General features: G+C 36.1%; 1 protein-coding gene across 8 annotated transcripts in view; it reads right to left on the bottom strand.

Annotated features, from left to right (window-relative positions):
- ITSN1 (intersectin 1) overlaps positions 1-25,821 on the bottom strand; it is a 145,064-nt gene that overhangs the window by 45,571 nt on the left and 73,672 nt on the right. For all 8 annotated transcript variants that reach the window (XM_075171948.1, XM_075171919.1, XM_075171941.1 and 5 more), the window contains 8 exons: positions 23,677-23,801; positions 17,156-17,385; positions 15,653-15,774; positions 8,672-8,916; positions 6,860-7,019; positions 5,822-6,027; positions 5,204-5,286; positions 2,876-3,042 (listed from right to left, as the gene is read on the bottom strand). In XM_075171948.1, the coding sequence (XP_075028049.1) occupies positions 2,876-3,042; positions 5,204-5,286; positions 5,822-6,027; positions 6,860-7,019; positions 8,672-8,916; positions 15,653-15,774; positions 17,156-17,385; positions 23,677-23,801 (1,338 nt within the window). The remainder of the gene's footprint in view (positions 1-2,875; positions 3,043-5,203; positions 5,287-5,821; positions 6,028-6,859; positions 7,020-8,671; positions 8,917-15,652; positions 15,775-17,155; positions 17,386-23,676; positions 23,802-25,821) is intronic.

Genomic DNA, 25,821 nt, shown 5'->3' with positions numbered 1-25,821 from the left:
ATGAGCAACTATTACTATCTACCTATGAAACAGGCCTCACAGGGTTTTAGGAGGCTGACGATGCAAGTTCCCACTCATCAACTACAATACGAACTTACAGGTAATATAAAGAGATTTAGGGCACGGTTTCATGATCACAAGATATTCCACAGGTTAGGCAATTATCTGTACACTTGTTACTATACCTCCGTGGGGCAAGCCACCCTCTTTTTGATGTATGTGAAGAATTACTGGCAGGGCTGAACTATAATCCACATCCTAGACTGCAAAAAGGAGTGCTTTTCTTAACCAGGTAAATTTCCTGATAGAGAACCCACAAACACCTCTGCTGCCACAACTGAATGGATGTTGCACCACGCAGAGGAGAATCAAGCTGCTAGACTTGGGGACAGAAAGTTCAGAACTTCTTGTCTAGACTCTCACTGAGCTCTGTTGTCAGGATAAACCTATACCCTGCCTAACACCACAACTTACTACTGTACACAATTTACTCTAACTGTCAGAAAGACAAGCTAGTCTGCTGTGATAGGCTCCATAGTGCTACAGTTACAATGCTTCCACTAACTGAACTGTTAAGTACTCCTCTTCTAGTCTGGGACCTGATCTAACTTGATCTGCGGCTCCATAGTCACTGGATTTGATGCAACTGAAAGGTAGGAATGAGCACAGGCATATCCAAAACCATATACTAAACAAAAGGTATGATGTTTTGCTTCTAAAATGAAGTATTTAACACAAAAGCCATCTAAGAATGCAGTTCAAAACAGCTCAAGCTAATCTAAGCAGATGCTGAGGCAATCTTGCCTCCTTCACTACTCTCCTCCCATACTAATTCTGGTACTGACATTTTTCTAACCCTTGCTGAGGTGATTCAGAGTACCCTCTTAGAAGTATGTATCACTTCTGCTTAGTTTTCTGCTCTGCTTAGTGTTCTGAAACTGGCTTATTAACAGGTCAGAGGAAAGACAGTGGCAGCAAAAGTGTGGCAGGTAGGACCATACCTGTGCTTACTTAGAATGGGTTACATATGATCATTTTCTATCAGAAATAGTGTGGCCAGCAGGACTAGGGAAGTGATTATCCTCCTGTACTTGGCACTGGTGAGGCCGCACCTCGAATCCTGTGTTCAGTTTTGGGCCCCTCACTACAAGAAGGACATTGAGGTGCTGGAGCGTGCCCAGAGAGGGCAAGGAAGCTGGTGAAGGGTCTGGAGCACAAGTCTTATGAGGAGCGGCTGAGGGAACTGGGGTTGTTTGGCCTGGAGAAGAGGAGGCTGAGGGGAGACCTCATCGTGCTCTACAACTCCCTGAAAGGAGGTTGTAGTGAGGTGGGTGTTGGTCTCTTCTGCCAAGTAACAAGCGATAGGACGAGAGGAAACAGCCTCAAGTTGCACCAGGGGCGGTTTAAATTGGATATTAGGAAAAATTTCTTCACCGAAAGGGTTGTCAAGCACTGGAACAGGCTGCCCAGGGAAGTGGTTGAGTCACCATCCCTGGAGGTATTTGAAAGACGTGTAGATGTGGCACTTAGGGACATGGTTTAGTGGTGGACTGGGCAGTGCGAGGTTTATGGTTGGACTCAATGATCTTAAACGTTTTTTCCAATCTAAACGATTCTGTGATTCTATTCTATGAAACTGCAGTCTTAACGTGCACAGAAAAGTGTACCTCACAACACAAGAGAACAACTAATCAAAACCAGGACAGGACTTCTCCAGAATAAGACTGATTAGTCCTTGAACTAGTAGTGATGGGGATTGAAGAAAATTGTTACATGATGCAAAATATAGATGAGAAAAGTTTCTAAAATGTTTCTGAAAGCATTATCACAATACTATGTCTCCCAAGGACCACAATACTAAATATCATTAACTACAATTTTTTTTTAATCCTGTCTCAGAGGATGTTATTGAAATTTCTCTACTATTTAGAAATTTATTATATAAAGGCTTTCTACAGCTACACATTTCACTGCAGGTTTTATTCTTCAGCTTTTCCACCATCAGAAATAATTTTTAGGAGTGACTTTGCTCAAGCTCTATATTGCAGACACGGTCTTTCATTTAATTGTGTCACATACACACAGAATTCAAGACTTGTGGAAAAAGCCTTAGCACCTAGATTTCTAAAAATCCAGTAATTTTTACTTATTTATTTACTTTTAAAACCCCTATTATTCTTTGAGACATAAACAAGAATTGCTTCTCATCAAGAGATTAGTATTGTATTCAACTATGACTCTAAGCTAATTCCTACTAGTAGAGGAATTATCCTCTCAAACAGATGAGGAATATAAATGAGAAAACATCTTTCTTTAGAATGCCTAAAAAGAAAGAAAAAAAATTTAATATGGACATGTTCTATTGGATTATTCCAGGATAAAAAGCAGATGAAACAGAACCTCTATTACTCAGTCAAGAACTTTCAAATAAATATAGTAGTTAATTAAGTTTTGTTGCAAAGTTCGTTCTCCTTGATTGCAAGAAAATGACTTTAGGGAAAAAAAAAAGATAATAGACTGAAATATTATTCTCTATATCTTTTTTTGAAACTAATGGTAGTAAGATACAACTCAGTCATTAAAAACTTATCTGGGGAACAAAGTAGTCATAGCTATTCCGATTTGTCTCTACAAAACTGCCAAGTTAACTATACACATATGCAAGATTCATTTTAATATATGATCCATGAAGTTATTCACGACATTATGTTGTAAAATGCAACTACTATTGTTTTCCCTTTCTAATCTCACATTCAGTAAAACTGCAAAATATTTTTTCTTCCCTTATGATCCACTGACTTGCAACTATCACTACAACACCAAATAAAACATACCTCCCCCAGCTCAATTTTATAACATTTCAATATGTCTCTACCTCAGAATCTTTGAGTCTCACATAATTAGATGGGAAAACTCCTGATTTATCACCCAGTGTTCCTGTCCACCAGTCGCCATCTTTCTTTGTCACAAGAATCATATCGCCTTGTTGAAAAGTTAGGTCTCCTTGTTCAGAACTCTCATAAGTATACATAGCAATATATTCTGTAAGAGGGAAATAAATACAGAACATAGGAAAATACTTGATACACTGCTCAATTATCATTTGCAAAACCTAATATAATGTATAGACACGGCCTAGACAGAAGACAAATTTATTAATTTCTATTCATAGAAACCTCAATATATAATGCATAAAAATGATACCTATCAGAACTAAATACAATCTATCAAAAGGCTGCTTCTGGGGTGGTTTCTTTTGTAAAATAATTTGCTAGTATAATTAAAATGTACATAAATCATTAATTTATATCAGAGACTATTCTGAAAACATATATCCCAATGGTTTCTGTTTTGTGCTGATGACTACAATTTTCAGTCTTGGGGATGGAGAGTCTCAGTATCCAAATATCTGCATACACAGTTCTTCATTTTACATATGCTGTTTGGCTCTCGTATACAATGAATTCTTTCATTACTTGAAGCTTTGCATGAAGGGCCCACATCTCATTGCATCTTACGCAACAGATGGCTGGGAAATGTTAAGACAAAGCTTGAATGTGTTCTGTTTTGTTAAAACACAGTCAACTACTTAGCATTCAAGTGCAAAAACACTACAGTAGACTGATGTTGAGAAATGCAATGCATAATTCAATCACAGAACTACATGAAAAATTTTTACATAAAGGATTACAAAGAATAATTTCAGACAATTAGTAACATTTTCTACACAACTTGATACATTCTTATTTAACTGAGCATTACCACACTTTACATAGGCACAGAACAGATTTCTGAAGATTATATCCTCTGCTTCTAGGACCAGCTCTGGAACCAAGAGCAGTTCAGAATAGTTCAGGAAGATTTTCATGCATATGTAACAAAAACGTTTAAGTATTCCACTGCAGCTGGCAATTGTTCTATTTGCTTGAACACTAAATCTGACCAAAAAGTTTAGCTCGGGGAAGTTCAGCAAGAATTCAAACCACAATTACTATCCTTAATGAAAGCTAAGACATGGTTTGTCTAACAACTGCAGCTGAAGAACACATAATACATCTGTTTGTATGCGCGTACACATGAACACACCCATTAAATATCATAATTTATGCTATATGCATGGAATTTTTCTTAAACCCTTTAAATGTAATAGAAGATGCTAAATCATGCTTTATTATTTCTTAAAAATACAGCTTTTTTGAAATGTTTTATTAAAAAGTTGTGTTCCGTTTTAATACAAACATATAACCTGAGATATCCCACACTCTACAAGAAAGACTTAGCATTTCTACAATTGCTTTTTCTCAAATATATAGTGAGCAAGACTAGTTGTATTTTGAAATAACTGACTATCTCACTTTCCTTGTTACATGGATCTTTACCATTCCCTCCATTTAATTTCTGTAGTGCTCATGCCAGGGGCAAATTAAATACATTCGTAACCAAAGAGACACTGTCACTTAAAATTGTATGTAGAATTGTAGTTAAAAAACTTAAGGTGTGCTGCAGAGATTATATACAAATGTTCATTTGTAACCTATGTTTAGATTCATTGATTTACTCTGACTGTGATTTAAATTAACCTAGCTGACTCTGCACTGAAGTGGATTAAGAGTGCCCACACAGTCTGTTAACCTCCAGCTGAAGGGTGGTAACGGCCAGGAATGCAGGTCTTTTAAAACCCTACAGAGGCCTGACAATTACCTGTCTGCGCCCCAGGCTCCATCTTTAAAAATGAGGGGTAGCCTTGACCATAAGAATCACAACATTCTATAACTGATTGTAACTTCTTTAATTAAGAGTTTTAATGAAACATTGGAAATGAGCTTTAGGTGAAATTGAGACATTTATTAATAATTCCTGACATCATGAAGTACGTGTACAGATGTGCTTATTTGGCCCTCTGCAAAAACCCATTCCAGACTGGGAATTGTTACCAAAATATTTATACAAGAAACAGTACAAACTACAGATGATATTTTAATGGCATGTGAAATTATTTCATCTATATACACAACATATATAAATTCTTACTATAATAATTTTAAATAATTCTAGAGGCAAATTGATTCGCACTTCAATTTTAACAGGCCCAATCCTGAAGCACTACGATCTGATTCTAAGCTTGTTTCTGGTAATAAGCAGACTTATTCTACTTAATTACATAGTAAAATACTATTAACACCATTCAGTTTGAAATGCTTACCTTCACCTGACATAGTTGCTTTTGTTGCTGGTGATGCTACTCTTTTCAGACTAGCAGGACTTTCTGAGGAACCAGAATCCATGCTTTAGAAGAAAATAACGGTTACTTAAGAAATTAAATCTCTTCAGAAAAATTATTATTGTATTTAAAAACTAAAAAAAAAAAATAAAAAGCATATGCAACCATAAGCAATTCCCTACATTTTAAAAGAAGAGACAGTAAATATGCAAATTAAGGCTTTTAAGTACAGTGGCCAGTCATGGTTACATTTAGGTAACTGCCTTAAATACACAAGTTTCTGCACCTCCTCCCTCAGAAAAAAAAATATCTAAAATCATTCTCATTTGTATTACTAATGTTAAAATTGCTTTCACATTTCATTCTCCAAGAGTAATAAGTGATTAACTTTTGAGGTATACCTTTTTATTTTGGAGAAAGATAAGCTATGACTTACATAGCTGTTATTCATGAAATCCAACCCCCCAGAAGAGAGTCATATAAAAAAAAAAACATTTTCAGAGAGTAGATTCTAAACTTTAAAATTCAAGTGTGCAACTCTTCATAGTTATTTGACTATTACAGTATAGAAATAAAGTACAGTAAAAGCAAATAAAATACCTCGTTGACTTCCTAATGGGGCCTGAAATAAGCTTCACATATGATTTAGGAAACCACCCCTTTTGTCCTTGAACCTCTCCAAACCACCACATATCTTGCTGCTCCAAAACTGTGATGATATCATTTTTGTTGAAATTAAGGTGGTTGTCTTTTTTTGCTCTCCAAGGATACAAAGCCTGTGCTTGAAGCCCCTCCACTTTTTCGCCCTAATGCAATTTAAAAAAAAAAAGACAAAAGTCAGTCATGCACCACCTTTCATAAAGCAAATTCCTGCTTAAGGAATTATATTCTTATGCTACTTACATAGCAACAAAATACACAGACTCTTCCTCAACTGTGTAAAGCAAAGTAAGTCAATTAAACTTACAAAGTAATACCAGAAATGTTTACAGTCCTCCTACATTTCCATCTGTTAACAACATAATCAATACAATGCAAGATTATCAGAGGTTTTGCTTAACAAGTTAAATAAAGTTTTACAATTAAGATATACATATAATAAACCTTCATAAACCTATTTTGGCAGTAAGTAAACTTCATGGAAAATGATGCTTTGCTGCAAGTTATTCATTGTACATTCCAACTTTTTTTTTTTCTCTAAGATACTAAGATATTTAGCATTTTTCAGAACACATTAGCTTACAAGAACAGTATGTTGTTCAGTTGAAGAAAAGGAAATGCCTTAACAGATGGACGGAATTCATCTGAAGTTTTGCCATTGCTATTCCACTTAACTACATAATTCACTTTGGAGTGAAGGTTATTGTCATGTGATTCAGGAAAGGCCCAAGGAAGTGACCCAAAACATTAAGACGGGACCACCAAAGTCTAAAAAAGCCAGCACAGAATAGCAGAACAGAAACCGCTTCATGTTAAATTCTGCCACCGATTTTGCAAATGGATGCACACTACCTGTTCATCACTCTGAAATAGCTTACCTATCTCAGGGGACTGTTTTAACGCGTGGTCAATGTTCATACTTTGCTTTCCAAACGTTTGTGCTGGGTCAGAACAGTTTTAATGAATATAGGTGCTCACCTGACCCAAGACAGGAGAGGGAGATGATCCTGTAACAGTGGCAGGAGTGAAGGCTGATCGCTGCCGCAGCTGCCCGGCACTGGGAACAGTCAAAGATGGCTGAGCTGCCCAGGCATCCCAGTTATCAGTCTCCGGCTTCTCACTAGTGTTTGTTGGCCATCTGAAAAAAAGAGAAAGATGTAATTCCTACCATTTTCAACTGAACAAAAACACTCATGCAGGAAGATTGTGCAGGAAAAAATACCACATTCTAGGTGAATTTCTTTTAATTTAATACTCCATAAGCATCATAACTTTCAGGTGGAAACAGTCCAAACATAGGCTAACAATAAGTTTATCTTAAAAAGGCAATCTCTAAACACAGTTGCTTGTCCTTGCTACTTAAGGCTAGCTGTTCTTGTAATTTAGTTTCATTTCTTAGCTGTGCCCCAACACAACCGAAGTTCAAGTAGTGCAGTCTATATTATACACAGTGGTAAGAGGTAACTTAAAAGAAAAAAAAAAAAATCATCGTTCTTTTCAAAACTGGTTTGAAATCTTCACACCTGCACATCACTGACACCTCACATCCCTTTCCCTTATACATCATTTTGCTGCTTCCCATTCAAATCCTTACCTTTTTTCTTTTGCTTAAAATTATTTCCTACTGACTTCTTTCAATTCTTTAGAGTTTTATGCAACTTCTTACCCTTTTTACATTATCTCTTGTCCTTTAAAATGCCTACTAAATCTCATAATCCACATCTCTGCTTCCAAATACCCACTTAAATGAACAAAATACCCTGAACTCTAGAAGTGTAAACAAAGCATCTATATCAAACCTAAAGTTTCCTTTGCCAGTTGCTTGTGCTATTAGTTGGAGTAATCAATTGTTGTCCACCTAGATCGTAATGGTGTCCAAAGGCCACAACCATCCCTAACCCCTATACCATGTCAAGGACAGCGTTATTAGTATAAATGCTCTGGGACTCACTTTGTATCGAAACTGAATATTAATTTTATGAAAAGCATGAAAGCATGCATTATCCACCTAGAGTAGAAACAGCTTTGTCAAAAGTATGATTTATTCAAAACAATAAAATCCAGTATGTGCCAGACATCTCCAGGAAGCTCAAGATTTAGTCTTACCCTCCCCCCTTAGAAAAATGACTGTTTGTAGTAAAACAGAAAAAGTTTAAATAACTGGAAAAGCTACCATGGCCTATTTGACGAAAATTTTGAAATAGAACATATTATGTACTGTAATATTGCACTAAGATACTTAATTTATAAATATGTATTACATGATCAAAAGATAAGACAATTACTCACCCAACCCTGTTTACATAGGGTTGATAATACTGCACAGAGCATTAAGTTGAGTTAACAAGACATCTAGGGAAGGGCACATGTTCTACTTGCATCAGTCTTATTAATGTTGTGATAAGGAATTAATAAATCATCTTTTCATGTTAACTCTGTCATCACATTTTGCATAATCCAAGTTGGAAACCTTCAATTGGTGGATTGGTGTCAACTAATTTAAAAGAAGGAAGGTGAACACCTTAGGATTTCCACCATGTCACCATCCTCACTTAGGAATGTCTCCTATTTGTAATGTGCCCTTCTGCATTGCTCCAGCAGATATGATGGGAACATGGTTAAAGTTCCACAAGGCTGCAATTTTAACTATTTACTATAGAAAAAACATTTTACTTCAATCAAGCTATTTTTATTTTGCAATCTTGATACTCTGTGTTAACTGCCACCACAGTCAAACCGATTAAAGAGGACTCCACCACATTTAAGGCGATAATCACTACCCAAACATACGTTGAACTGAAGTCTGCCCAGTTATTGGCAGTTGTAGTACACTCTGTAGAAGCAGGAGTTCCTAGCGATGTAGTGGTTTCATGCACAGAAACTTTAGGTGCAGCAGCTGCCTCAACTGCTGGCTTTACAGAAGCTGGAACTTCATTTTCAGGTATTTTCTCTGCATAGTTTGCAGGGAACCATCCAGTTTTCCCCTTCAATTCTCCACCAAGCCACCCTGGTTCTCCAGTCTGGCTTTCATCCACCTGTAGATGTATTAAGTTAGAAAGTTAAGAAACATAACATACAAATGGAATTTTTACTTAAAATAATCCATCTCATCCACAGTAATTAACTTTCTCTAGTTACAGAGACATGACACCTTCATTACAAACACAAGTTCCACCTAGGCAGAATTTTGTTGTTGTTATTCAACATACCTTTGGAGGATTATGTCGACAGCTACTCCTTCTATAGCGTATTAATAGATAAGGGAACACTTTGCAATGCAATAATGCTTTGCAAATCTTTTTTTTTTCCCATCCCAGCCCCCCCCAGCCAAAATCAAAAGGATTTCTTGGTGATGAGGTAAAAAAGTTTTATTTCAATCCTAATGCATAAGCCAAGCATGGGTTTTTAAACAGTTCCTTGAAAGTGTGTCATAGTACAGCAGACTTGGGAGAAACGAGTTCTAGAGAAATCCCTTAATTACTGATATTTCTGGTTTAACTAACACAAAATGCAGTTTTTAACAAGTTTTCCCAGATTTTCTCTTGCAGAAAATACCACAGCATATTAAAACCAACACCCATTGAACAATTCAAAACAAATCCACAGATTTACTAATGTGTTTATACAAAACAATCCCACTGTAAATTTTCATACGTAAATTTGCAGTCCTCTGTTCTTTCCCCTCACTCGGATATCTTTGCCAAGCTATAAAGGACTGGATGAAACAGGGCTATTTTTGCAGTTGTATTTTAATTCCTATTTACTGATTATTATAATCGCGTTAAGCTATGATTTGGCAAATTTCACACTTTCCTGTTAACTTTTCTTAAACATTTCACACATTTGTTCTCCAAGCTCTACTAACAGACTACTGTCTTAGTCTGCTATTTCAACAAAAGTGATCAGTTTAAATTCTGTGAGCTGCAGCTAACCCTATTCAGCAAGAATTGCAGAAGAAAAGTAATTCACTATAGCTACCTCTGGTGAATTGATATGGTGGCTAAATACCTCCAAGGAAATGTCAGTTGCAGAAATTTTTTAGAAGAAAAAAGGCAATAATTGTATTCCATAATAATTTTTGTAAATTTGGTGTTCTAGCTATCTAATCCCTTTGATAGGTCAAAAGAATCTCAGTTTTCAAGCAAACCCTTACATATGAATAGGGTTTGCACCTTTTAACATGTAAATAACACCTGCTTTGTACAACAATCTGCTGTGTATAGCTGCAGATTCCCCAGCAGTGGTCAAGTCAGCAGTAAAACCAGGCCAGAAATGAAAAGTCAGATGACCAACCCTACACAGTGGCTGGTTTTTGGCAAGAATTTCTCTCATCTGTTTAGGCCGGAAGCAATCAGTATTTCAAAATACGTAAGAGTTTCAAATGACAGTGTAATTCAAGATTTGATTGAATTGAACTGGCAGCTAACAGTACAGCAGTCAGAGATGCTTAAATTTGTACTTCTAAATCACCTGACACTATTTCCTAAAAATCCATTATCAATGTGAGGGATTTGTTGTTAACAGAATGCTTCATGAGCTAAAGAATTAGAAATAGTATCCTTTTCAGTCAAAGGAGTTTTCAGTAGATGACATTATACAAAACCAGCATATAGTAGTGACTCAAGCTAGATGCTTCTACAGTTGGAAATACACCTACGAATTCACTCTATCAATTTTAACAAAATATAACCCGATCAGCTGCTTGTTTGGAGGAAAAAAAAAAATTAGTGGCAAAAAAAATGGCGCAATGATGCAAATTAGTTGCTCTAGACTAAAGGTGGGACCATTCTTTTGCCTAGAAGTGACTGAAACCAAAGCAGCAATGCTTCTGCCTCTGTCCCTGAAACATGAGTTTCACTACTCATGTGAGCTGCTGATAGATTGCTTTGCGTTAGGCCAGTTGTTGACTCTTTGACTGATTCCTATTGTAATTTGTATCCCACACTCCTCTCTTGGTGCAAGACAATCCATTATTTCTGCTTGTTGTTGGGTCCATTCTGTCTCAGTCCCTATTAACTCAAAGCAAACCCAGAAATAAACGGACTACATGCTTGACCGGTTCAATGTGGGTTTACTGCAGTGCAGAGCAGAATTTCCACTGCAGCACTGAATAGGATTGTTAAAGCAGCGGTATGAGTGATGGAAGGTCACAGCAGAGGGTGAATCTTGGAAGAGAGAGGGAGAAATGGATTATCAGCACCTGATGCCAAGCTGAATAATCTAAACAGTAATAATAGTCACATAGTTTCTACTCTCATTCAATTGGTCAGGTAGTAACTAGAATCACTAACATACAAAAGAATCAGGACTGAAAAGCCAAACATCTGTTACGGTGATGTTCTGAAAAGCGCATCTCTGAAATGAACAACAGTCATACAGAAACACTACCAAAGGGTTTTAAAAACAACCTATTTAATGTCTCTTTAGAAGACAGTTTGAAGGTAAAATAATTATTAGAACAGCCTATTAGGATAGTCAAATTCATGCTTATTCAATCCAATTAAGTTTTCTATGTATACTCATGAAAAGGCACTTTGAAGCATACTTTAACTCTATAATTCATAAAAAATCTGGTTTCTCAGTTATTCATATAAAATATAATTTGCACCTGTTTTTGTAGTACAGTACTGGAACTTTACATAAATTCCTTTGAACCTTTTTAAATTTCATTTGTTCCAATTTCCTTATGTTTTTACACCCACCATTCCCAAGCCCCTACAACAAACTATCCCAGATATTTTTCAAAATACAATTAGATTTTAAATGTACACCTGAATAGTGAATTATAGTATGTATGGTTTTATTTTTTATTTATTCAACCGTACTTTAGAGCCACGGCTTACAACTACTAAGTTCCAGTGACTGAACGTAAGTGACAGGAGTAACACAAACACAAGTCTTAGCAGCAAAAGCAATAGGTCCAGTTAGTATCTCTGTCAACAGAAGGGCTGGCTTTGCAGTGGCCTACTCCACTTTGACCTGGCTTGTGTATCACCAGTAATGCATGCACACAAAAAGAGAAGCCCTGTTTTACAGTAGATATTCATTCTATGTACGAAGCCAAACCCTAATACTCCCACAAAAAGCATTTAATCAAAGCTAAACAGAGTACCATCATCTGTTTTGTTCAACTATCCATCCGTTTAATTCTATTCCAGTTGTAGGCTTTTGATCTAGATATTTTGAGACTACTGGAATTCCTGTTATAATGTTGAATATAAGCTCTGCAGGCTAGAGGCCATATGCTGATGACGCCTACACAGGATCTAACACAATGAGGCTGTCTATGTGTCTAACACAAAGAACATTCATTCTAACTCTCACAATCAATAACTAACAAAACTGATGAGAAGCTATTATTATGAATTTGTTTCAGACTTTCCATGGAAGCTTCTTTATGAACTTTCTGTTTAACTTATGTCCTCCGCTATCAGAGCCACTACAGTTCAGTAATTCAATAATTCACCTACATTTCATTGAATTATGCTTAAGTTTATTTAAATAAGCTGTATTATATAAGACATCATCAGCACCAACAGAATCCACTAATTTACTTCAAGCTGGAGCCTAACAGCAGCAAATGCCAGCAAGACTTGCTTTGTAAGAGAGCTATCCAAAGGAAAAGAATTCCATGCATTGTATACATATATTCATACACATAACAGAAACTTAACTTCTTGAACAGACAGAGCCCTGAAAGAGGCATGGCTTGCTTGGCTTAGAATATTTGTTCCCAGACAAAAGCTTGGTTAAGTTATAGTTAGGATTATAAATCAATCTAGCTTACAGTGAAAGAAATTTAAAGTACATAGAAAGGTAAGAAGCAGAGAAAGCAGAAATCCAAGTTAAGAGAAAATATAAACCCCCTGTAATTAAAAAGTGGAAGAATTAAAAAAAATACAGCCCACGCATTCTCTAAACCATTACACAAGATACATCAGTGCTATAGATAACCAACAGGTGTACTGGAAAGTCAGGCAGAAGAAAGCCCTCCTCAAATTTGCAAATACTTTTCCTTTCAGAACAAACCCTCATCCTTCTCCCTCATTTCCACCAAGACAGGTCTCAAGATTCATGCACAGTGTAAAAGTGCATTACACTGTTGTAAAAACTATTTACAAGCTATACATCTATTAAAGCCACAAGTCATTCTGACATAATGAATTCTGCAGTCCTATTTGCATCCAGGATTTAGGCCTGGTTCCCATGTGCGCCAACGGATTTCGGCTTCAGCTGAATTCTTTGCTCACGGCAGTTACAGTTTGGGTGGTATTTTCTGTACAGCTATATGATTACAGGACATGATTGCACAAGCCTGCACACAAAAAGCCATTTTTAAGTTGAAATGGTGAAATTTGCCTATGTTAGAACATAGTTGTTCTAAGCAACACATTTTGTTAGGAGTAAACTCCTAACTGTATAGGTCAGCTTAACTACAGAGTTGCATTTATGTCATGAATTAGACACACTTTAACATGTAAGCTTGTAAATTATTATTTTCCAAAAAACGTAACCAACTTGAATCTTTTAGAACCACAGGACACCACAAACACTTAAGGACAGAGAAGAGCCTAGAAGTCCAAATGCCCATTATCAAAAGTAAGTTCTGGTCCATTGCACTTAAATTACTTTTGACAATGTGAGCTGGTTTGTTAATTTTACCCTATGTGAATTCAAAAACAAGTAAACTACATGGTAACAAAATCTGTATTTATGAAAATGAATAAATTGCATAGACTTCCTAACAGTCATACAGCACACTTACCCATTCCCTTTTAACCTCCATCAGGAAAGCAATGATTTAAAGCAAGGCAGAATTATAACACATTTCACAAAAGTGTCTTTCTTACATTAACTTTTCTAAGAGTAGCCCATTTAAGCAATTACTACAAAGCAGGAGATAAATCCCACAAGAATCAGTCATCAGGTTTAATTATTATCAGAAGTAAGTTAAAAAAAGAAAGTTGAGAGTAGTTACTCTACTTTTGTAGAGTAAGTTAAAATGAAGTCCAAAGGTAACATACAGGAAGACTCAGATTATCTCAAAGTCTCTATTTAAAACGTGTGAAGTGCTCCTTAAAATCATATATTTTTGGCAAAAATGTTATTTCCCTGCAAGTCTACCTAATAGTGATCACTCTTCCTCAAGGAAAAAAAAACATTTACTTATATGCCTAGACTACAGTCTGTTTCTCAAGAAAGCAAGACAACACAGCATTTTTCAACAGCCTAAGGAGACCCATGTACCTGTATCCTCTCTCATTTAACAGCTGACTGACCAATACTATTTCTTGATGCAGAATAACAGCACACTGCATTGTTATTCAGAATGGCATTGGGCTTCTTCCTGAGTCATTCAGTAGTGCTACTAATCCAGGATCACCTTTTACTTTCCAAAAGGAGATTCTAATGTCACAAACACTTCAGTGTGACACAGCTGAATCAATATTTAAAAAAAAAAAAAAAAAAAAAAAAGCTAAGAGATGAAGGCTCATCTCCCCAGAACACATGCTTTTTAAAAAATAGTTATCATTACAACCTATGAGAGTCTACAAAGTGTATTTTTTCCAAAATCCATTCTTACTAAACTGTGCCAAAACGCAATAGCTCTTAAAATCTATTTAGTTGGGTAGAACACTATAATGAATATACTTTCCCACAGTGAACAAGGTATCATTTAATAGTTACACTAGGAATTTTCATTATGAATAGACATATGCATGTTAAGGTCATACTAGCAATTTATTAATATTAATACACACATTTAATAACTGCAGTCATACATTTAATAACTACAGTCATTAACAACAGAACTATCATTTTAGTAATAACTAGAGACAAAAGCAGAATATCGCTTTAGAGTTTAACATGACAGTTATAGGTTGACCATCTCCCCGTATCTCATCACCTACTTAAAAAAAACAAAGGAAATTATTCTGTATCAACACAGCTGCAACCGAATTTTTAAGTTTTCATGTTTCCATTTTTTAGAAAAGACATTTTATCTATTGTGTATCCTCTTTAAAATAAATGTATCTCACAAAAGAGTTAAGTAGATGAAAAAAAAAAAAACAGAGTAAATTGTCATACAAACAATTCCAAGTTACAATTATACTAGATCATTATGTCAAAAATTGTCACCAAAAGAGTTTTATAAAAAATTTCCAGTATTACTGAAGAAATATCACCACCATACTAAGACGAGGTTAATGTTTATGTGATCATGACAGAAGTGTAGCCATCTTGTAGTTTAGCGTAATTGTTTCGCATATTTTTACACTGGACATGACATTCTCTTAATAAAGGCAATTTTCCAAATTAAAAATTTTACACTGCTCTTGCACTATTCCTATAAAGAGGTAAATTTCTTATTAGAAACATACTTTATTTATCAAAGCCAGTTTTTGATTCCATACATAATAGCCACTCTCTCAACAGAAATAACTTTATTCCCTAGGTACATTGGAGGACAAAAAACCTCTCACTCAGATAACTTCCTGTATAGGAATCTTTTCAAACACTTTGACAGACACACACAGCTCAGCATACTAAAACTGATTTACTATAGATTAGGTTTAAACTTTACACTTACAATGAACTGTAAGAAGCTATCCACTATTATAATAGGGTTACTATGTCATATCACATCATTTCGGTATTCACTGAAATATTTTTCTCAAGTCTGTAAAAAATCTTGCCACATATAACTTCAATCACACAAGTGCAAAAGCTTAAGTAATTTTTTCAAGTAATATCACAATCCCTTCTTACCATGACTATGTCGCCAGGCTGAATAGTGATTTCATCATGGCTTCTTGATTCAAAAGGATACAGTGCTCTATAATATACTATTTTTACATCCTCCTGAGCAGAAATGGTTAGAGGAGCTTTTTCTGAGCAAAGGAAAAAACCACACAGATACAAAGAAAAAAAAAATCAAAACACATTATTTTTAAATATTTAGAAAATGAGGTGAAAGTGGAGATAAAAATTAACAAACCTTACATTGTCTGTAGGAATTATAGTATCCCCCTTTTACACAAGGGGAAATACGAAAATGAATTATTTAAAATACGATTTTCTTACTATTTTCTCTTCTAAACATCAGGTAAAATATTACTATATTTTAACTTTTATGATATATACAACTATTTTCATAGAAAGAATCAGGTACTTATGATGCAACATATGACTTCTCAAATGCTTCAATGATTTTGTAGGTTAAATCTGATCAGCCATAGGTTCAATTCAAACAGTGATGTTCTTGCATATATTAATGGTATCCCAAATACTTCTAGAGCCTGCTTGTGTAGCAGCTTCATTTGCAGCCTGACTATACTTCCGAGAAATATGTTTCAAAATGTCCTGATACAAATAGATTGGCTGAAAAGAGGTCACTTACAGATGGTGTTTTAAAAAAATTACATGCTAAAAATGCATTATTAGGAAAAGAAGAACACAGAAAAACCCCAAAGATATAAGCTAAATTGCTCTTGTACAATGAACTTCATATTTTGCCTATTCGATCATAAAAGTGCCCCCTGTTACTCTGCACAAATAAAAGCTAGCAAGAGGACATATTAGATTAAGTAAATTCTAGATTTGGGCTAAAAGACAGAAGGTAATTTCCCCTTTATGCAATTCTTTGCATACAAATATTACATTCCCAATTACTTCTCTTGTGTATGTATCAAAGCCACTTGAGAGGGAACCATGATTCCCAATACAGGCAAAAATCAGGTTATAATGCAGAGAAAAAGCTCTCAGTTGAAAGTGATCATGTGGTATAGCAGAAAAAAGGGGATTAAATCTTAGACGTCAGGTCATTTGTTCAGTAAACAACATGCATGGGGAAGGGGGAAGAGGAAAAAGGATAACTAAATGACATATTGCTACTATTCTAAAAAATCCGAAGGCATAGATTCCACATCAAAACAAGAATTGTAAAGAAAAGTGCAGAAATAATTTCTGAACATCTTGCTTCAAGATCTTACAACAACTTACAGCTAAGATTCTCTCTTCAGTTGGCACTGTAAGTCTCATCAACTGTGCTTTACACTCTGCTAAACACTATACTTTTAAGAAGAATAGTGAAGCCTAGAAGAACAACTTTTTGGAATCTAGAGCTCAATCCATACATGATTTACTTCAATAAGACTAGCAATCCAATCTTGAAACATAATATTCTTCTGTATTAAAAGGAATGACAAAACAGAAAAGAATTGTTCTGTTCTAGAGGCACGTGCTACAGTATTTCTTGATTTTTTCCTCTACCTGCATTTGACCAAGGAGCCTGGACAGCTGGCTTGATTGGCTCTTGATGTGGTTGGAAAAGCTTACTCAGTTTCTCTTGCATTTCCTGTTTCCCCTTATCCTCACTTTCCTTCTTCTTGGTTACTTCTTCCCTTTTTTGTTTTTCATCTTCCTGAATTTTTTTTGGCCACTGAAGTTCTTCTTCTGGTTGCACTCGATCAAGCCGCTGTTTATCTCGTTCCTGGATTCGCCTGTTGGACAATTAAGGTGTTTTTTTTAAGCCAGTCAGACAAAAGACCATAAAAGTTAGTTGTCCTTGTGTGTGATCTATATTATAAAGTGTACTCTTCATGGTTTTTGCATACCCTGTAAGAGCTGTTAATTTTATTTTGGTGAGTTATTAACCACTCCACAGCATCTTCTTACACAATGACTCCTAGAGGGCAAAGGAGAAATATTCAGAAAGATTTGCTATGACTCCATATGTTTTCATAAAGAAAGAGCTGTGACCCTCAGCTATTTCATGTAACCTACTACTACTCACATATCAATTCTGTACCTTCACAACACGATTCCACAGAACTCTAAAAGAGGTACAGAGCAACCTGAGCATACAGAAATGATAAACTAGTTATGTTTTGTAGCTGAACATAAGATGGGAAAAAACATTCAACGCTATTTTTTCTTGTCAGAGTTAGCATTTGTAAATGCTAAACTTTACATTCTTTATGGAGGCTATGATCTCTTCTCTACAATGACATGAAAATAAATACATTTACCTGTGTTTTTCTAATTATTGTATGAGACTTTACACAGGTATCTTAGAATAGCGTCTTACTCAGCTCGCAATGCTCTGAAAATTGTAAGCTTGATAACATTCAATATCTTACACTTTCAGGCCTACCTCTTCAACTCAACATCATCTGAGTCTCAACTTGGGGATTCAACAATATTTGTGTATTCTCTTTTCATAGTTTTCCATGGGTTTCATAAATCCTATGCAGTTGTTTTAAGTAATGAACCATATGGAGAAAGGAGGAAGAAAAAGGTGGGGGGGAATCTCTTGGCTGAAAAAACCAAAACTCCTCGGCATCCAAAAACCCAGACATAAGCCCTTCAGTTCCATATAACTGTAAGGCTGCTTTTCAAAATCTCTTCCCAAGCAGTCTATTTCAAGCAATCTGAGCATCCCATTATGTCAGCATTGCAAGTTACCATTTTCATTTGTCCCACAATTCTTTTTATTTAATGTAGGCCTGTAGATATCAGCTGCAGTTCTCATCAGACATTTTCAATAATGACTTCTTACCATAAAGTTTTCCCTGAAACCCAATAAGCAACAAATTACATACTTCAACTTTTATCTGCTCAGCACTGACTTCAGCTCTAAAATGCGGGATGAAGTCAGATCAAACAAATTGGTTCTGCTTATTTTCTCAAAGCCACAAACACCCCTAGGTAAGACTCAAAATAGCCAAATCAGGGGAAAAAAAAACCCCACTAATCAGAAAATATGGCAGTCCCGATCCTCCTGTTGAGGGGCAAGGAGCAAAAATATCTGCAAGCTTCACACAGGACTCTTGCAGAACTATTCAGAAAATTTCACATTCCCAACTGCAAAAGCTAACAAGTCCTTCCCCCCTGACAGAGGACAACAGAAGAAAAGAATAAATATTCTCTGCTAGAAACAATTTGCACCAGTAAAGATAACTCTAAAGGGCTATAACAGATGCACAGTGCGCTTTATTTTGTCCCGTGACCTATTCCACTTGGATACTTTCTTCATACTTAGAAAATTAGTAACAAAAGCATGACAACAAGCTGGTCATTACAGACTTGCCCTACTATATAGAATATATTTTGTCCAAGGGCAACATGAATTCCTGGCCAAAAACTGTGTGAAAAAAAAATTTAATTCCTTAAGGGGAAAAATCCACTTTCCAAACAGTAGGTTGGCACCAGACAGCAAAAATCTCATCTCTATCAAAGTAAGTTTTGAGTTGACAAGAATATTTTCTGAGAGATGTCAAGGTACCCAGTATCTGTTTAAGATGGCAGCTACTAAATTGCAAGCTCAAAAAAATCTTTGGTTCTCAATGAAATTGCTGATACCATTTCAATATTCCACATCAGTATACCATAAGTAGAGGTTAAGACACCAGTGTGAAGGATATCACTTCCTCTTCTATGAAATACTGCTACACTTTTCTGCCTTCAATGTAAAATCATCTAACAAGTTGCCGTGGTTTAACCCCAGCTGGCGACTGAGCACCACACAGCCTCTTGCTCACTCCCCGCCCCCATGGGATGGGGGAGAGAATCCCAAGAGCAAAAGTGAGAAAACTCTTGGGTTGAGATAAGAACAGTTTAATAATTGAAATAAAATAGAATAAAATAGTAATAGCAATAATAAAATATACAAAGCAAGTGATGCACAATGCAATTGCTCACCATCCGCCAACCGATGCCCAGCCAGTCCCCAAGCAGCAGCCCCCCAGCCAACTTTCCCCTAATTTATATACTGAGCATGATGTCATATGGTATGGAATATCCCTTTGGCCAGTTTGGGTCAGCTGTCCTGGCTGTGCCCCTTCCCAGCTTCTTGTGCATCTCCAGCCTTCTCAGTCAGTAGAACATGAGAAGCTGAAAAGTCCTTGATTTAGTGTCAAGCGCTACTTAGCAACAACTAAAACATCAGTGTGTTATCAACATTACTCTCATACTAAGTCCAAAACACAGCGCTATACCAGCTACTAAGAAGAAAATTAACTCTATCCCAGCCAAAACCAGGACACAAGTTAATAAATTCACTGTTCTGATAACCTCCTATCTTAATCGCTGAATTTCTCCTTTGTATCATAGAATCATAGAATACTAGGTCGAAAGGGACCTAATGGATCTTCTGGTCCAACCTTTCTTGCCAAAAGCACGATTTAGACAAGATGGCCCAGCACCCTGTCCAGCCAAATCTTAAAATTGTCCAATATTGGGGAATCCACCACTTCCCTGGGGAGATTATTCCAATAGCTGATTGTTCTCATTGTGAAAAATTTTCCTCTTGTGTCCAATTGGAATCTCCCCAGGAGTGACTTGTACCCATTACTCCTCATCTTTTCCATGTGACTCCTTGTAAAAAGAGAGTCTCCATCTTCTTTGTAGCCGCCCTTTAAATACTGGAAAATGGTGATAAGGTTTCCCAGTTCTCTAGGCCTTTCCTCATACGGCAGGCTTCCCAGTCCTTTGATCATCTTTGCGGCCCTTCTCGGGACCCTCTCCAGCCTGTCCACATCTTTTTTGTATAGCGGGGACCAAAACTGAACACAGCATTCCAGGTGTGGCCTGACAAGCACTGAGTAGAGTGGGATAATGACTTCTTTATCTTTGCTGGTGATGCCCTTGTTGATGCAACCCAGCATCCTGTTGGCTTTCTTTGCCACAGCAGCACGCTGTTCACCCATATTAAGCTGCTTGTCCACCAGGACCCCCAGGTCCCTTTCCACAGAGCTGGTCCCCAGCTAGGTAGTTCCCAGCCTGTGCTGCACTCCTGGATTATGTTTTCCCAGGTGCAAGACCTAACATTTGTCTTCGTTGAACTTCATAAGGTTCTTGTTAGCCTACTCTTCCAGCCTATCCAGGTCTCCCTTCCGAAGTGTCCACTTCCCCACTCAGTTTGGTATCATCAGCAAACTTCATCAGGGTACACTTGATCCCACCATCCAGATCACTTATGAAGATATTAAACAGTATGTTCGTTTGCAAAGTATTCAGAGTCAATTACTCAGCAGTTTTGTTGCAACACTGAAACTGCACCACATACACATCAGAGCTCAATTTTCCTGACTTGAGTGGTGTCTAGTTTAGTCAGATGGGCTTTAGATAGGAAATTGGGGTTTTAATTATGTTTCTAGTAGAGTGATTAAGTCTTCCCATACTTATAAACCGAGTTTGCTCGAACTGCTGGAGCAAGAAGAGCAGAGGAAAATGTATCTCGGAGGGGTGTGGGGTATGTGTGATTTCTTTTTTTCCTCCCATAGAAGTTGCAGAATTTTCTTCTTTGATAGTTATGGAAGCTAATATCATGAGTTGAAGACAAGGAAGGGAATAAGAAGAGACAGAGCAGCTTAAGAAACTGTCCTGGTTTCGACTGGGATAGAGTTAACTTTCTTTCTGGTGGCTGGGGGACGTGCTGTGTTTTGGGTTTGGTATGAGACGAGCGTTGATGGCCCATTGATGTTTTGGTTGTTGCTGGGTGGTGCTTCCACCAGGGATTTTTCAGCCTGCCATGCTCTGCCAGTTGCACGGGAAGCTGTGGGGCGGGGGGAGCATAGCCGCAGCAGATGACCCAGCTGACCAATGGGGTATTCCATACCATGTGACACCATGCTCAGTATAAAAACTGGGGCGTGGGAGAGAGCTCTCACGGTTTGGGACACGTGGGGCATTGGTCAGCAGGTGGTGAGCAGTTGCATTGTGCATCACTTGCTTTGTATATTCTATTATTGTTGTTATCATTGTTATTATTACTGTTCTACTTTGTTTTATTTCCATTATTAAACTGTTTTTATCTCAACCCACGAGTTTTCCTACTTGTGCCCTCCCGATTCTCTCCCCCTCCCTACCAGAGCGGGGAGTTGATCGAATGGCTGTGTGGTGTTCAGTTGCTGGCTAGGGTTAAACCATGACAGAAACACAAGCCTAGGTGTGAGCTCCACAGCTTGGGGTTAGGAATAGAAAACTTGACATTCTGCTCTTTTCCTTACTTCAAGACTCCTGATGTGCTAATTATTGTGGAATATGACCTCTAATCTGCTTTTACTCTTCCAATTTCCTTTTTTCTCTCACCAACTGTATTATACCACTCAGGCAGTTCTTATCCCAAACACCAAGAGTAAGCTCTATTCATTGTACTCAAACGTGGGGTATTTTCCCCCTCTGAACTGTACATTACTCCCACAACTGTACAAGTCTGCATGAAATTAACCTTAAGATAATTAAGACTAATTAGCTGTAAAAAGTCTTCAAAAAGACCTCTACCATCCCCAAATATGTATGTCTATATCTCTGTTTGCTCAATTAAGTTATGCGCACAATTCAGTCCATAATTAACAAAAAATTAAGATGATTCTCAGTATAAAGTGATTGTGGTTATCCATTAAGCCAAAGGTTAAAGTGCGCATAATTATGATCTTAAGATGATTCTTTCTTTCTTCACTTTCACTAGAGCTATTAAAAGGCAGCATACTTCCGTAATCATTATGGGGCAGTAGTCAAGTTATGAGTATTAATCATTTACCTTATTTATTCTGGTGTCTTTTGGAAGTCAGTAAGACTGGCAGACTGCTCATTATCAGGTATACCACTTATAATTATTTAGAGGCTTGAATATTTGGGCAGCACGAAGTTTTACGTTACCAATAATGTCTGAATGCTCAGCTAGCATGGAAAGTCAGACATGAAGTTTTCCATGGCAGAAGTTTTTCCTTTTTTAAATCTGTTTTTTAAATTTCCATTTTTCTGAAAGGGAGTGGAGTATTTTATTTAATATTCTGAGATAGATTATTTTTAGTGTACCTATACTCCCAGTACCTCAGCAGCCTTCTTGTTTACCAGAAAAGTTCCAACATAATTACCATATTTAGTGTAGTTATTTCTTCGTGACAGAAAGCTGTTTTCTTAGAAAGTTTGCTATTCCTGAAGCTGATCTTTAAGATTTTTAAAGACATAGGTTTTATGCAAATGATTTAAGAATTATCTAAACTTAATTGCTTTCTATGTATAAGATTTCTGTTTGAAGATAGGGTTTTCACCGAGACCTTGTTTTGTTTTTGCCTGAAAGGTAAAAATTAACTTGACTCACCAAATAGTAACACAGGCTATCAATTTGCTTTAGGTCACCATCCATGTAATGCTACAACCAATAATTTAAGATCCCTTGTTCCCAGGCCTTTCTTTTCATCTCTTGACCAACATCTGTCTACAATATAAAAACTCCACAATTGCTAAAAACTAAATCAAACAGCTACTGATAAGTGATGTCAGAATAGAATTGGTTGCTAGCCTATATACCATTCATTTTACATAAATATATTATAAATACATGTAGAAAAACAAATTTAAAACATGTAGGAAAAAAACTGTGTAGCAGAAGAACATTAGCTCTGTATTTTATGTTAGTATAAAAGTCACAGCTAGTTAGTGACACTGTTCAAGAACCTCTCTAGGTGTAGAAGTACACATTTAAGTAACACTGCTGAAATCTGTATGTATCACTGAGAGTTAAAAGTCACAGACAGATGTAGAAGCTCATCTCCACGGCACACTTCTCATTCAAGGATAAATCAAGAGACTACCCTAGTTTTAAGAGGGATCATCTGCACTGAAATGAAACTTGGTCTAGGTCTTGCATATTCTTGCCATTTAGTGATATATTATTTGAGATCAGATTATGCTCCTGGAAACGCAAAGTTTGTTTTACTGGTTTGCAAAATGCTTTGCACACTAACATCTCTACAGAAAGGGCTTAAATTACAGCAGTTTGTTACCTTTGAGCTTCTTTTTGCTTTTCTAGTTCTACTGTCTTCCTTTCTTGTTCCTTCTGTTTCATCCTCTCAGCTTCCAAGTTCTTTTGCTTCTGTAGTTGCTGTTTGTTATGTATTTCTCTCAGCTCCTAGAGAAAAAAGTAAAATATGTGTAAACATAAACTATGTGAATCATAACTAATGGCCCCAAATATTTCATTAACAAATTAACAAAACTTGCAAATGGTTGGATATCTCTGTTCAAACCTACAGTATTGCCAAATGCATTGGCAGACATTTAAGGTAAATTTCAAAGGTCTATAAACCACTTACTGTTTTCCTATTTTTATCCATATAACCTGAGATGTTAAAGGGTTAAGGAACAAGAAAGCCTTTTTTAAATGGGACTCTAAAAAGTTCACAAAAGTTTGACAAAGCTTAATCTGAAAAGTCACTTATGTTTTATTTTAAGTTGTTTGCTGGTTTGTTTAATTAATTTATTAAATTCCATACAAAAATCTGCCTTCTGAGCTGCTTATAATAGCAACTGTTTCAGTTAATCAGTTTTATTTTGAAATTAATAGTGAAAGAATCTTCAGGATTGTTTTATACCCAGGAGATTGAATTCCTTAAGCAATGTCTTTGGCATGAATCGTGGCACAGAGAGTATTCATCCATATACAAGTTTTCCTCTAATTGACTGGAAAGACATTGCCTGAAACATTCAGAATATAAGTAATAACAACATCATCATCTTTTCCTCAAGATTTGTTTTCTGCATTAACACCTATTAACACAAATACAAATTTTACCCTAAATCTCTTTGCAGAACCTAGAATTTTGCATCTGAACTCCTCAGTATTACAAGGGAAAAAAGGGTAACTTTACCTATGACAACTGAAATTTTTCATTGAAAATAGTTCACTTTAAAAAATTGATATGTTATAATGAAAATATAGTGCAGACAAAAATATGCAGAAAAAGGTTGTAGCAGGAAATTGTTTCTAAATCTGTATCTTAATGATGTCTACTTTTATTGAAATATGTTATGACTTACATCATGCAGGTGTGTTTAGTTCTTGTATCCTTAAAAGCTTTATCTTAATTCATTCAGGGATTGAAACAGTTAATCTTGAAAGTATTTGGATAGTTTTTCAAAAATTCACAATTTACAAATTAGCCAGATGAAGATTTCCTGCAACTATCCTCATGCACTGACCAAAATGTAGAAAATTGCATAAGAGTTAAAAGAAAAAAAAAAAAAAAAAACAAAAAACCACACACAACTAAATATAAGTGATTCAAAGGGCCAAAATGAGAAAAGTTTCAGTAAATTAATTTCATAACATTATTAGTAACTTCTTAGCTATAGTTTCATAAGAGTTGAAAGTTAATACTTGTTTATTTACAGACTGTACTTGCACTGTGTCTAAAAATTTTAGTAATACATGCATTAGTGCTGAACGACTACACACTTTGCAACATCAAATTTTAAGATGTCAAAATAACTACATTATGAAGAAGAGTAGCACATGACCTTTGCATGGTATTAAAAACACTTCTGATAATGGATGAAAGTTTTAAATAAAGTTAAGATGAACCTCGTGTCCTACCTCTCAGTCTCATTTCATTAATGATCCTCAATTTTAAATTCAATGAAAACTGAATTCAACATCATTAAAGAGATAATCAGTTCTTATACAAGTTTTAATTAAAACTCTGCTAAGGCGATGACACTCACTGAAATACGGAGATAATTTGGGCAATACCATATTTTATTATCATCATTACCTTCCATAGTCACATCAAAGCTTAGTAGATAGTTACGATCTAGAATGGCTATTAGAGAATGTAAAATAAACTACTCTTGCAAAATCACCAGAATTATTCAGGCAGGATATTGCCTTTTGGAAAATTTTTAAACCCTGAATGCCCCTGGTTATAAACATTCATGCATAGCCTTATTCTGAACTAAGGAAAAGGGCTACTGAAAAGGAAATACATTAACAATATTGAACATAATGGGTTTTTAGTAGTTGGCCCATAAAGAACAATGAGAAAATAAAGGGATCGGGAGATTGCAGTGAACACACAGTTGGTCAACTGCACCTGGAGCTAGAGATGGCCTCTGAATGGACTATAAATTTCTGAAGTGCTAACTAGAGCGAA

Source organism: Calonectris borealis, chromosome 1 (assembly GCF_964195595.1).
Source record: "Calonectris borealis chromosome 1, bCalBor7.hap1.2, whole genome shotgun sequence".
NCBI lineage: Eukaryota > Metazoa > Chordata > Aves > Procellariiformes > Procellariidae > Calonectris > Calonectris borealis.
This window is presented reverse-complemented; position numbering and strand designations above follow the sequence as displayed.